At 38.1% G+C, this 14,192-nt stretch overlaps 1 protein-coding gene across 1 annotated transcript; it reads right to left on the minus strand.

The window, feature by feature from the left end:
* Positions 1 to 854: 854 nt before the first annotated feature.
* LOC146705800 (sterile alpha motif domain-containing protein 3-like) lies at positions 855 to 6,725 on the minus strand. Its single transcript, XM_085463620.1, has 8 exons — positions 6,446 to 6,725; positions 3,921 to 4,116; positions 3,593 to 3,751; positions 3,347 to 3,434; positions 2,328 to 2,534; positions 1,892 to 2,063; positions 1,688 to 1,767; positions 855 to 1,583 (listed from the first exon to the last, which is right to left on the minus strand). Exons 1-8 carry the CDS (start codon positions 6,723 to 6,725, stop codon positions 1,287 to 1,289), a joined length of 1,479 nt encoding a protein of 492 aa, XP_085319746.1. The 3' UTR covers positions 855 to 1,286.
* Between the last annotated feature and the right edge of the window lie 7,467 nt (positions 6,726 to 14,192).

The raw sequence follows: 14,192 nt of genomic DNA on the forward strand, positions 1-14,192 counted from the left end.
GGGCTGCCGGTGGGTCACAACTTTCCTACATTTAAGCAACAAAACTTGCAGCTAAAACCTAAGTTAACATTAACAACACGCAAGCAATACTAATTTATTAATGTTTATAATTTCTTAATAAACCTGTAACAACTAATTTCGGCCGCGTAGGTGTAGGATTACAAACTGCAACCTCATTATAGTCACTTGAGGTCAAAATAAATGCATTGGCATTGTTTTGTCCCTTTTGTGTTTCCAAATTGTGTGAACACTGCTTGCAGTCTATAATTCCTGAGAGAAAATGTCTTGCCCTTTAGGTGCTTTATGTTCTGTGTGTTTAGAAAAGCAGAGGCAGACTCAGATAATGATGGTCTGTCGGTTTGTCACTGACAACACTGAGTGGGTCTCTTGCTATATAAAAATATTGATTATAGCTGCTTTAATAAAATTTGGATTCAGCTCTGCAGCTGTTTCCAAGAAAGTCAGGGCTTAAATGCTCCATTGGAGCTTTTTTCAAATGAAGAAAAAAGTAATCATGTGGTTGGACTGACTCCAGCAAAAGAGACTTTTCAAAACTACACACTCAGAAATTAAAGTACAGAAATGTACCTATAGGGGTACAATGGCTTGTCACTGGGGTGGTACCCTCTAAGGTACCGTTCTGTACCCTAAACTGTGGGTACTGATTGTACCCTTGTAATTTGTACCTTTTACACGTCAAACCTGTACTTTAAAGGGCAAAATTGTACCCTTAGTATAAAGTACAAAAAAGAACCCTTAAAAGGAGTACAAAAATGTCTTTCTAAAGGTTCAGTATCTACACACAGATTTCCTATATTTTTCCTCTCAAGATTTGAAAAATTGAAGATACAAAGTCAAAAATACTTGTCACATTTATTACCTTCTTAAATACATTGCTTAACTGTTACATACAAACTGTTATCAACAGAGTATGTGTCATAAGCTGCAACATCAATTTCCTGTCCAGGTTTTAGCAACGTCCATTCACTATCAACTCTAACACTGTATGAATGAAAATGGTTGTCATATAACAGAGGAATGAGAATTTTTCCACAAAAGACCCACATTGTGTCAATATTAACACAACACCTGTTCTCTGTGTTTCCTATACACATGTCGTCTGAAAGATTCATATTTTTTGAAGGAAGAACAGCAGTCACTGAGTCCACAGGTTATATCAAAATTGGCATCATGGGAATGAATAAGTCCTATGTGCTGCATAAGCTTTGTCAAACTAAAGGTTCTTCTGCCACATTTGGAGCACTGATATGGCTGAGGCATGGTGGTCAATACAGAAGATTTATTTGTCTGGTGACTGTGATTGGCAGAGGCCGGTCCTCACCCTCATCTATTTTCACAATGTACTTTTGGAGAAAAATCAGGGTGTTCTTCAGATGTTTTGGATAAGCAAGGTTGAAGACAAAATACAAGCAGAAAGAAGAGATGATTCCTTCAAAAATACACGAGCTTCTGCACACTTCACTGCCATCCAACTTCACAATGTTTGGAGCGCTTCTGGAGAACACTGGTTTCCAGTCTTCATGAAGTAGCTGAACAGTTGGATAGGGGGTTTTAGGATGAACCTTTGAAGTCAAAAAAGAAGGTAGAGGAAAGCAATATATTAGTCTCTTAACAAAAGATACATTTGTTTTCCTTTTATATAGACTAAATATTTTAATACACACACCTCTCCAAGTATGACAAAGAGATCCAGTTTCTCCTTGAAGACGTATGGCAGGAATAAAAGTGCAGCCCTTGTGTCAAGATCTGCCAAAAAACAACAAAACACAAGATCACCCATGCATTTTATCTGGCATTTCCAGTTACCTATAAAAATTATATAAAATGGAAGCCTTGAAGTTAAAAAAAAAAAAAAAAAAAAAGCAAATACCCGGTAGGTCATCAGTGAGAGCCTCCTCTCTTGCATCAAGGTAGAGCTGGTAGAGTGGGGTTTTCCCTTGTGTAAGGTCAATCACCTTTGCCGCAACACATGAGAGCCCTTCACGAAATCGCTGGCTTACATTACCCGTTGTTGGTTGGATCCACCCGAGTTCGTTGCACAGCTACAAGTAAAAAATTCATTTTCAGTACAAAATAACAGTGTATGAAAATGAAATAATCTAAAGTTGATATTAATTATGTATGGTGCTGCATAATTATTTTTTTTATAGAATTTAACAACAATACTGTAAGAAGTTACATGAACATACAAAAAAAGGAAAGAGGGACAGATGAAGAAAACAAGGTCAAGGGCAAATAAAATTTACTACTATAAACATGTTAAATGTGACAGCTATTTCCAAGTTCAATTCAGCTTTCTGACTTACACCAGTAGGCATCCCTAAGAAGGGGTACTTCTTCAACACATCCTCCACAGGCATACCATTTGCAATTTCTTTCTGCCGCCAAGCAAACGTTTGCTGCACACGGTTATGAACCACCATGGTATCTGGTTGCATCTTCTGATATTGGCACTGTAAGACCTTTAAGTGGGCGTCTATGGATAATAAATCCTCTCCTTGGACGCATGGTCCCTTGAAAGAAAGCAAGAGTGAGAAGAGAAAGTCAAAACAGATTAGAAACCCAACATAAGACTAAATATACAATTAGAGCTGACACGATCTGTGCATCACAAAGAACTCGTATCGGTTAAAGTTAACCGATACCATGACCAATATTTAAAATATGGAAACTCTGAAATAATTTCACATAAAATCTTAATTGTTAACTTGAAATTTTAGTTTTGGAGTCATATTTAAAAATTTTTGTTTTTTTTTAAATCTAGTTCACCCTCTTTTAGCGCCTTCTAATTAATAATATTTTGTGAGGTAGAAGTATTAGCATTGGTACTTTGTATTAGCAAGTGCTCTAATCCAAGTATTGGTATTGTTTCGGTTTGAAAAAAAAGGGGTACAGTTGCATCCCTAATCCTTAGTTTTAGATGTAATAACAGAGGCAAGAACATTTTATAGCTCAAGATGTCCCTCACACCAACCTGACAAACATTTCTCTGACTTGTTCATTGACATTTATTAGGCTGCCCTCTCCTCATAGAACCAAACTTCTCCTTACAACGCCTCACTGCCTCACTGTCGACTAGTGGTGCCCGCTCTGATTTGAATTTACGTCTCAAAGACATATGCCATGTGTGCTTGTTGAACAGAAACATAAGTTACTGTAAAAACAATCTACACAAAATACACCCAACAAAGAATCAGTAAACATACTTCATACAAACCTACTGAAAGGCTACAGATTGTCTTACTAACAAAACAAGATTGAAAAAAGCTTCACTTTTACTTTGTAATCTTGAAGGAACCTTATGCAAATTTTAAATTTAACTTACATAACCATTTCCCTCACGATCCTTGAGGAAAGGATACTTCATTACCAGCGTCTTCACAGCTTGCACATATTCAGAATTTGTGGGATACCTGTAATATCAGAAGAAACATAAGTGTTAGAGCAACTGCTGACAAACAAACTTTATCAAGTGTCAGTTATTGTTTCTTAGTAATGTAGCGTTTATTTTCAATATGACAGATTCAGCTTTTTCTAAAGCAACAAGCTAACATTACCCTGATTAACTTACATAGTATACTGTGCCACAGCTTCATATAGAACTCTGATTATTGTGTGTCTGTCCCTTGGATTTTTATGGCACGGTTCTTTGTTGTCCAGTTTTAGTTGGAGATTTTTGGGAAATCTTGGAATTTCAAAAGAGGCTGGTAGTCTCAAAGTATTTTCATTGCTGTGAAAACAGTTAAGCGTTTGTTTTTATTGCATGAATTGAAGTATAAAACACTACAGTAACAATACATATGGTAGAAACAATGATCATATTAACTAAATCCTAAAAGTGCATAACGGCCAACATGTATGTTTCAGACATACTAACTTCATTATAAATAAGAAAATACCTTATTGAAGTTGACGAAGTAGATGGTTGCCAGTCTTCTGGAGAGACAGTCTGTAGAGTCAGCGTCACTGAAGATTCCTTCATCCTTGACACAAATTGGTTGAATTTAACCTGCTTTTTGAAGGATCCTTGGAAAAGGTATGCAACCATAGTCTCAGTAAGACCGCAGTCAACTGTGTCACCATCAACCTCATTGTCTGCAAGATAAATGGTAGTACAACCTCTAAATTGCATGTAAGAATATTTATCACCACATTTTTACATGGGTAAAAACCGTATATCACACACATTAAAACCTTTTGTACAACTTCTTTCAGTTCAAAGAAATATTCATTTAAAAAAATCAGTAAATTAAATAAAATAAAGCAAATCTTTAGAGTGAATCCTCTTGATATGCAAAGTTTTCATTTTTAAATTTAGATGTTTGTTTGGGACTACTGGACACAGGAGAGCAGAGTCTGAGCATGCTTTTGTGCCCTTTCAAGTTTGGAAGAAAAAAAAAGACTAGAATGCTGTAATTTGTTAATATTCACTACTAAGGTGACTCCTTTCTCCAGATTTCCGACAGTTTCTGCCGTCTGTTCTTTCAGACCGATTACTTATAGCGATAACACCCGCAGGACCGTATTACAAGCTCAGATTACATGCTGAAAAAGTTCCCACATTGCTTAAAACGCGACTATCAAACCCCAGCTGCGACACCCTTGTTATATTTTAAACAAGTGCGGTGTTAAGATATTTCCTTTAGACGTTATATTCAGCCGCCCATGTGTGTTGACGGCCTTGGAATGGATGTAAAAACGTGATTTTATTAAACCATTAATTAGAGCTGGGCGATAGAACGATAACGATATGTATCGCGATATAACTTTTACTCGATAGAGAAATTAAGCTATCGCGATAGACCTCGCCGCTCTTGTCCTCTTAAAAAAAAAAAAAAAAAAAGATCAGCCAATCCAAATTAAGTAGCGCAGAGCCGAACCAATCACAGCCGCAGCGTCACGTCGCGTGACTTGTAACGTACAGCACAAGTGCCAAGCCGCACGTGTGTTTGTTTGGGAAGCAGCCAGCGGGTAATGGAGGAAATGAGTGTGCAGACTAGAAAAATCAACCGAGCGTGACCGAAGAGAAAACAGATGATGGTTCCAACGCCGAAGAGATTGTCGAACGGAAGAGCCATAGAAGTTCCGTAGTGTGAAGGTATTTCGGCTATTTCAAGTCTGACAAAAAACAGAGTAGCGTGCACTGTAAATTGTGCCGAAAGCAAGTCTGGAAATACAATGAACTGGTGCATGCGTCACACTGTGCGCCACGTTATTGTTTCGGTGAAATGAATTTCTACAATACTGTTAATTCTACTCTCTGCAGTGTTTAAATGCTTACATATACACACAGTTACTGTCCCTCCACACATACGACTCGGTTCTGCTTCTATGCCCCAGCTTTGTTTACTTTTTCCCACCGAGGCTTCTAGACTTCTGATTGGCCAATATTTCTGCACGGTTAGGAATCTAGCGCCACCTGCTGCTTTGGCATGTTCATAGCAGCGTTTTCCTTTATTTCTGCCTTTATGTGTGGACGGGATTATTTTTTAAAACGAAAACGGAAAATCTCCGTTTTCAAAAATACCCGTGTACGTGTGGACGTAGCCTCAGTCTCTGACTGGAAGCGCTAATTCGTCATTCGGCTTTTGTCAGACTAAAGTAACTGTTACAACTGTTTGAAAAGCTCAGCTATACAACAAGGAGAGATTGAGAATTTCCTTTTAGTTCTCAGTTTATTTGATATTGACAAAAGTTAGTCAGTTTTGTCTGTTCTTCTGTAAAACAAACTAAGATTTATTTTTAGAATTAATATTTTGTTTCTAAGTGGAATTGACAATTTAGTAGTCTGTTTTGTTTGTTCTATTTTGAAACTTAAACGCTTTAGCGGCTGCCTTTTGTGTAGTTTGCAATATTTGCCTTTATTTATCTGAAAAAGTCTCATGTTCCTTAAGTACATCTACCCTGTTGAACTTATTATGGGAAATAAATATTTAAATAAAAACAAGCTGCTGATTATTTCACATTTTACTTGTGAGCAACGGCACATTTAAATCTTACAAATATAGTTATTTGGCTTATATCGTGATAGATATCGTTATCGCCTGAAATGAAAAAAACATATCGTGATATGAAAAAATCTCATATTGCCCAGCTCTACCATTAATACACTAACGGTAAACTGCATTCAGCTACCAGGGAATCAAATTTCGCGCCATTCCGCTGCGCAGGGGTTACCGAACCCATAGACTGTGGCCGAACCACATACATAAGTTCAAACTTATACAAATACTATGTGTACACATTTTTCATTTTTCAGAACTGTGACCTCAACTTTACACATGAAACGTTTGTAAAAACGTTTGTAAAAAGACATAATTTGAGCTAAGAGAGTGCCGAAACTAGCTAAATTGCTAATATACGTTAAGCTAGGCTAAACCAATAATTAGTAATTACGCTACATTTTTCTTTAAATAAAACTTACCTCTGAAATGCTGAGCTTCAGCTTCGGTGACATCTAAGCCCCACTCTTGTATTTTTGTTAAGAGTTCCTCGGTTGAAAGTGAACAGAGCACACCAGGACTTGCAAGTTCATAATCCATCTCCCTCCGTTGATAAAACAAAATGGCACCTGCTGCATTTACAGAAAATTCTAGAATCCACCAGCTATTCGTTGAGTTTCTTCTTCTACTTTTTGTTTGATGTTGTGAGGATGGGCTCAACTCGCACTCCGAGTTCAATAAGGGTGCTTTTTTGCAATTCATCCAAAGAGTTATACTTTAAAAAAAACACTCTCTTAAAAAAAATTTTAAATGCATTTTTACTTTTTTTTCTTTCAAATAAATTCATTGTTCTTAAAGCAGCTTAAAAATAAGGGGGGGGGGGGGGTTCAGGGAATACAAAAACAACAACAGCAATGAAAATAATAAAAAATAAAAACACTAAAATATATGCTTATATCAATACAGTTGCAAATAAATTACTGTCAAAAAGAATAAAAAACAAAAAACCTCTAATCAAAAAGAGCTTAATCAACCTGTACTTTATCTTTTGAAAGAATGGGTACAAATAAGTACTTTTCACAATTAAGGAACATGTATGTACCTTTCAGACGCTAAAAAAGGTACAGATAGTTACCCCGAGGTCCAATATTTGTCCTTAGACTGTATTAATGTCATTTTTGTACCTTGGGGCACAGTAATGTACCCCTTCCGTACCCCTATTTCTGACTGTGTAAGAAACCCAAAACGTGCAACTTTTAAAGGTGTATGAGTGATAAATCCAATACTCTAATGAAGCCTTAATTAACTGCCGCTTATGTATCAGCCATAACAGTGTTTGAACAAAGTTCCTGTGGAAACATCTGTCAGCAGACTTGAACTCAAATTTAATGAGCTGCACATTCGATTAGTTGCACTCTCTAAATATGTAATTTCCTTCCTGCTAAAGGGACAAGAGCTCTTCTACTAAGTTAAGTTCAAGACGATTACAGGAAAACACTAAAGGTCACACAATTAATCGTAATCTGTTTTGTGAAATCACTCTGAGAGATATATTGAGCATTTTTGAAAATATTTTAATATTATTTATAATAAAGGAACCTTGTTGGGGGACCTGACACCAGATGGTTCATCGATTCGCACGGGATTCATTTGCATCAACATCACAGCAACACATTTTTGCATCATTAAATGGGCACTTTCATCTTTTCTTTAAAAAAATGCTTCTGCTTATACAGAATAAACATGATTTGCATATGTTATGAACTTTGCAGCCACAGGCCCGCCCTTTCCTGTGAGTCCTTACAACACCAGGTAAAAATTCCTTCCTACAGTACTAGACCTCTAAATCTGCGAAAATGACATGAAAAGATAGACTTCTAGCATCTGGGGATCAAACTAATTCAGTTTATTTTTGTTTTTTCTGTCTATGCCAGTAATATCATTATTATGTGTATATGCAGTGTGATATACAGTTTATGTATTTATTTTCTTTTTCTTTTTTTTAATGAGAAATGGCACAAGACACTGTGTCTTGCTAGCCTTGTTTATGTCTTTTACAAAGATTCATGCTTTCATATGTGGCTTCCTCTGAAATTTGGAGCAAATTTCTGCCTCATACACAAAGGTAAGGCAAGGCAAGGCAAGTTTATTTATATAGCACAATTCAACAACAAGGTGATTCAAAGTGCTTTACAGAGACATTAGAAACAAAAACAAATAAAAAGCATGATTTAAAATTGATTAAAACAAACAAACAAACAAACAAATTAACAAACAAACAAAACAGTATATAAAATCAAAACAGATAAAATCAGAACAATAGATAAAATCAGTAGTTAAAATGTACGTTTTGAAATTTAAGCTTAAAAGTGTGGATTTGGTGCTTTATTCAAATGCAGCTGAGAATAGGTGAGTCTTCAGCCTGGATTTAAATAAACTGAGTGTTTCAGCTGATCTGAGGCTTTCTGGAAGTTTGTTCCAGATATAAGGAGCATAAAAGCTGAATGCAGCTTCTCCATGTCTGGTTCTGACTCTGGGAACTGATAAAAAAAACGGATCCAGATGACCTGAGGGATCTGGAAGGTTCAGGAGGTCACTGATGTGTTTTGGTCCTAAACCATTCAGAGCTTTATAGGCCAGCATCAGAACTTTAAAGTCTATCCTCTGACAGACAGGCAGCCAGTGTAAAGACCTCAGAGCTGGACTGATGTGGTCAACTTTTTTGGTCTTAGTGAGGACTCGAGCAGCAGAGTTCTGAATGAGCTGTAGTTGTCTGACTGATGTTTTAGGTAGACTTGTAAAGATGCTACAGTAATCAAGCCTACTAAAGATGAATGCATGGACTAGTTTTTCCAGGTCCTGTTGAGACATCAGATCTTTTATCCATGAAATATTCTTGAGGTGATAGGAAGCTGATTTTGTTATTGTCTTAATGTGTTTTTCCAAGTTTAGGTCTGCATCCATCACTACACCCAAATTTCTCGCCTGGTTTTTAGGTGTATAGATTGAAGTTCTCTGGTCACCTGTAATCGTTTTTCTTTGGCACCAAAGACTATTACCTCAGTTTTGTTTTTGTTTAGCTGGAGAAAATTGTGGCACAGCCAGTCATTAATTTCCTCAATGCATTTACCAAGAGCCTGTACAGGGCCTCGGTCTCCTGGTGACATTGTGATATATATTTGTGTGTCATCTGCATAGCTATGATAGTTAATTTTGTTGTTCTTTATAATCTGTGCCAGTGGGCGCATGTAAATGTTAAACAGAAGGGGTCCCAAGATGGAACCTTGGGGAACTCCACATGTGATACTTGTCTGCTCAGATGTGAAGTTGCCTATTGATACAAAGTATTTCCTGTTTTCTAAGTATGTTTTGAACCAGTTTAGTACAGTTCCTGAAAGACCTGCCCAGTTCTCCAGTCGTTTGAGTAATATGTTGTGGTCAACTGTATCAAATGCTGCACTGAGATCCAGCAAAACCAAGACTGACATTTTTCCACTGTCTGTATTCAGACATATGTCATTAAACACTTTGGTCAGAGCGGTTTCAGTGCTGGGGTTCTGTCTAAAACCTGACTGGAAGGCATCATAGCAGTTATTCTGTTTTAAGAAGTAATTGAGCTGTTGAGAAACTGCTTTTTCAATGATCTTACTTAAAAATGGGAGATTTGAGATCGGCCTGTAGTTCATTTGTGTCATGTCAAGATTGTCCTTTTTCAGTATAGGTTTGATTACAGCTTTATTATTACAGTTTTTAGTGGTTCTGGAAACACACCTGATATTAAAGAACAGTTGACGATCTGTAACAGGTCTGACTCCAAAGTCTTTGAGACCTTTTTGAAAAAACTTGTTGGCAGGACATCTAAACAGCAGAGGAGGAGTTCAGTGACCTAAGATGTCCTCCAGGTCTTTGCTGTTAATAGGGGGAAACTGTTTCATGGTGTTTAAACAGTTTTTCAGTGGACACAGTATATATCCTGAATATGCTGTTTATGTACCAATTGCTTGTCTAATCTTTTGGATTTTGTCTGTGAAGAATTTGGCGAAGTCATTGCAGGCCATGGTAGAATGACGTTAAGCTGCCACTGACACAGGAGGGTTTGTTAGCCTGTCAACTGTAGAAATTAAGACCCGAGCATTATGACTGTTTTTGGTGATGATGTCAGAGAAGTAGGACCTCCTTGCACTCTTCAGTTGTAAATTATAATTGTGAAGTTTCTCTTTATGATGTCATAATGAACCTGGAGGTTTGTTTTTCTCCATCTGCGCTCAGCTTTCCTACACTCTCTTTTTTCATTTTTCACCAGTTTGGAGTTTCTCCATGGAGACTTTTTCCTTCCAGAGATAACCTTCACCTTAATGGGAGCAATAGTGTCCATTACATTTAACATGCTAGCATTGAAGCTATTGACGAGTTCATTGACTGACCCTCTGGACAGGTCAGGTGTTAATGGGAAGACCTGGTTAAATATCTCACTAATGTATTCAGTTATACACCGTTTTGTGATCACTGCTGTTGATATATTTGTGTGAGCTGAAATTTTACTTTCAAAGAAAACACAGTAATGGTCAGACAGGCCCACATCAGACATAGTAACCTTCAAAATGCTCAGGCCCTTGGAGATCAGTAGGTCAAGAGTGTGTCCTCTATCATGTGTGGCCTCTGTTACATGCTGAGTCAGCCCAACGTTGCCCAGAGTGTTACTCAGGTCTTTAGTCCCTTTGCCCTGAGGGTTGTCCACATGGATGTTAAAATCCCCGACAATAATTACACAGTCGAAATCAACACAGATCACAGACAACAGTTCACTGAGATCATTAAAAAAAGTCTGTGCAGTATTTGGGAGGCCTGTAAACATTAAGAACACAACACAAAGGGGCGCTGCTCTTGTGGCGACCTGCAGCAGGTGTTTACTGGTGTTCTTTTTGTTTTTAACTTTGTTTTAACTCTGTTCTTAACTGTGGTTTTAACTTTTTATGAAGTTTTTTTTTTTGCCGAGATGGAGATCTTCTACACCTTAGTTTTATTGTTGGCGATATTCACCTGGAGTAATTCACTCTCACTGACAATCACTTATACATGCAAGGAACTACTTGGATTACAGTGGTCCTGTTTGTCTATGTACGACTCTTCTAATGCTCGGACAGATGTGATTCTTGGTGAGGATTTATTTGCCCGGTCAAAGACTAATTTTGGAAAGCCCCGCCGCTTGAGAAAACGCAGAAAGAAAGGCGGCGTGGGTCAGCATGTAAGAAAACTTCGGAGGAAGAATCGTGTTCCTCTGCCTTCTATGATTCTGGCCAATGTCCAATCTCTTAGGAACAAAACGGATGAATTACAAGGAAATGTGCTTCATCTACGGGAATACAGGGAGGATTGTCTGATGGCACTTACCGAGACGTGGCTAACTTGTCCTACAAGGCATAACAAAACGCTGGATTTGTGTTATGGACCAATTAAGGGGGCATATAAGTCTGTGGCCGGACCTGCGCTAGGTTCTTCGGATCACAATGTTATTCATCTCCTCCCTGCTTACAGATCTGTGATTAGGAGGGAGAAGGCCTGTGTGAAGCGGACTAATGTCTGGACAAAAGACAGTTGTGTTGCCCTTCTGGGGTGTTTTGATTGCACTGATTGGTCCTTGTTTCAAAAGAGCACTTCTGATTTGGATGAACTCACTGATGTGGTGTGTAGCAAAGACTCTGTGATTCCAGTCAGAGAATTTAAGACTTTCCCTAATAACAAACCGTGGCTCTCTAAAGATATTAAGGATCTGATTCTTAAAAGGAAAATTGCTTTTAACGAGGGAGACGTTCCCACTATGAGAATATTGAGGAAGGAGGTGAGGGCTGCAATAAAGATTGCCAAGATGAGGTATAGAAGTAAGATTGAGACAGAACTCAGCAGTAAAAACCTCAAAAGAGCTTGGCTTGGTATGAAAACAATGGCAGGGCTACAGACGAAAGGTAAAAGTAATATTACCTTAGAGGGGTTTACCTCTGACAAACATCTGGCAGACAGTCTTAACAGTTTTTACCTTCATTTTGAGAACTTTGACTGTTCTAGGCAGACCAGCACACTGAGGGAAAAGACTGTCACTCCCCCATCAATTTGTATTGATGAGAGGGGGCTAGCTAATCTTTTTAGACACACTAAAAGCAAGAGTCTGGACCTGACAACATCTGTGGACAGGTACTGATCAGCTGAGTGGGATTTTTCACCATATCTTCTCACTTTCTTTAGAGCTACAGACAGTACCTAAGATTTGGAAACATGCTGTCATTGTTCCTGTTGCTAAGGGCAGTTCTCCTAAGGTGCTGAATGATTATAGGCCTGTGGCTCTAACTTCTTTAGTGATGAAGTCATTTGAGAAGATAATTAAGAAGGAGATTTTAATGCATGTTGAACACCATCTTGACCCCTTGCAGTTCGCCTATAGAGCAGGGAGAGGTGTGGAGGACGCTGTTGTCACACTCCTGCATCTCTTGTATAAGCATCTTGAGGCCCCCCACACCCATGCAAGATTATTATTTGCTGACTTTCATTCAATACAATTCAACCCTTCTTACTTGCTGACAGGCTTTACAATCATTTCAAGCTTGACACTAGTCTGGTCGGCTGGGTGACAGACTTTCTGACTAATAGGTCACAATGCGTGAGGGTGAATCATGTATTTTCTGATGTGCTCACCTCCTCTATGGATCACCCCAGGGTTGCTGCCTCTCTCCCCTTCTGTCCATTCTGTACACGAATGAGTGTCGCAGCAATTTCACGAACAGACACATCCTGAAGTTTGCTGACGACACACTGATTGTCAGTCTTCTAGTGGGGGACGAGTCAGGCCATGGACAGGTTGTAGATGATTTTGTGAATTAGTGTGATGAGTCCTTCCTTTCACTTAATGCAGGGGTGTCAAACTCAAATACACAGTGGGCCAAAATTCAAAACTGGAACAAAGTCGCGGGCTAACGTTAATATTTATTGAAAAAAAATCTTGCTCCAGATTTAAGAATGAATCTTTTCTTATGGACTCAAATAACTTTTGCTGGAAAACTGAATATGAAACAAGCAATGCTTAATACTAAACAATATATATATTAGCTGTATAATACTAGTAGGCCAGCTCTAATAGTAATTTGGTATGGCTTCGCGGGCCAAATGTAATTAGGCTGCGGGCCAAATTTGGCCCGCGGGCCAGAGTTTGACACCTATGACTTAATGTGTCAAAAACTAAAGACATGATTACTGATTTTAGGAAGTCCTTTTATAGCTCATCACCCACTATCATTAAAACTGCTGATATTGGGATCGTTGAGAGTTATAAATATCTAGGTGTGGTACTTGACCATAAACTGTGTTTTGAATCTCATGCTGATGCCACTACTAAAAAAGTTCAACAAAGACTGTTCTTTTTAAGGAAAATGAGATCTTTTAATGTCTCATCTGAGATGTTGTCTTTGTTTTATAGAAGTTTTATCGAATCTGTGATGTCCTTTTGTATCGCTGCCTGGTTTGGTAACCTGACGGTGAAGAATAAGAATCGGTTGGGCTTCTGGTAAAAACTGCTAGCAAAATTTCAGGGCGCTGGCAAGATGGACTTTTGGCCATTTACAATAGAAATGTGCTTAGAAAGGCTCATTCTATTATTAATTGTTTGAACCATTCACTTCACAGTGAGTTTGAGTTGTTGCCTTCCGGCCGCCGTTTTAGCGTACCTGTGAGGAAGACTAAAAGACTCCAGGTCTGTCCTTGGACTTTCTATCACTATTATTGTCATTATTATTTTATAGTATTGTTCTGTTTATTTATATCCTGCTGCTAAACTAATTTCCCCTTGTGGGACAATAAAGAAATTGAATTGAATTGAATTGAACTTTGGATGGGGCCTTCAGCTGTAAAGCCACATATTCAAAAGACTGAAAACTTCCAGGAGATAGCTGCTTACATTGAAATGATTCATTAAATAAGACAGCAACCCCTCCTCCTCTCCTGCTCACCCTGGCCTCACTGATAAAACTGTAGTTAGGAAGGGTCGTCTCAATGAGAACAGCTCCACTATTACTTTGGTCCAACCAAGTTTCTGTTAAAAACATAAAATCAGTGATTAAATCATTAATTAAAAATGTTTTCCCAGCTAAAGATCTAACGTTTAATAAAGCCAACTTAAGTGTTTTAGAGGTATTATTTGCCCCCTCGTGTTTGGGAGCAGTCTGTGGCACACAAGGTATGTTT

The sequence above is a fragment of the Copadichromis virginalis genome, linkage group LG7, assembly GCF_057382275.1.
Source record: "Copadichromis virginalis isolate Kocher_CV1m ecotype Utaka linkage group LG7, C_Virginalis_male_GT1.1, whole genome shotgun sequence".
In the NCBI taxonomy this organism is placed as follows: domain Eukaryota; kingdom Metazoa; phylum Chordata; class Actinopteri; order Cichliformes; family Cichlidae; genus Copadichromis; species Copadichromis virginalis.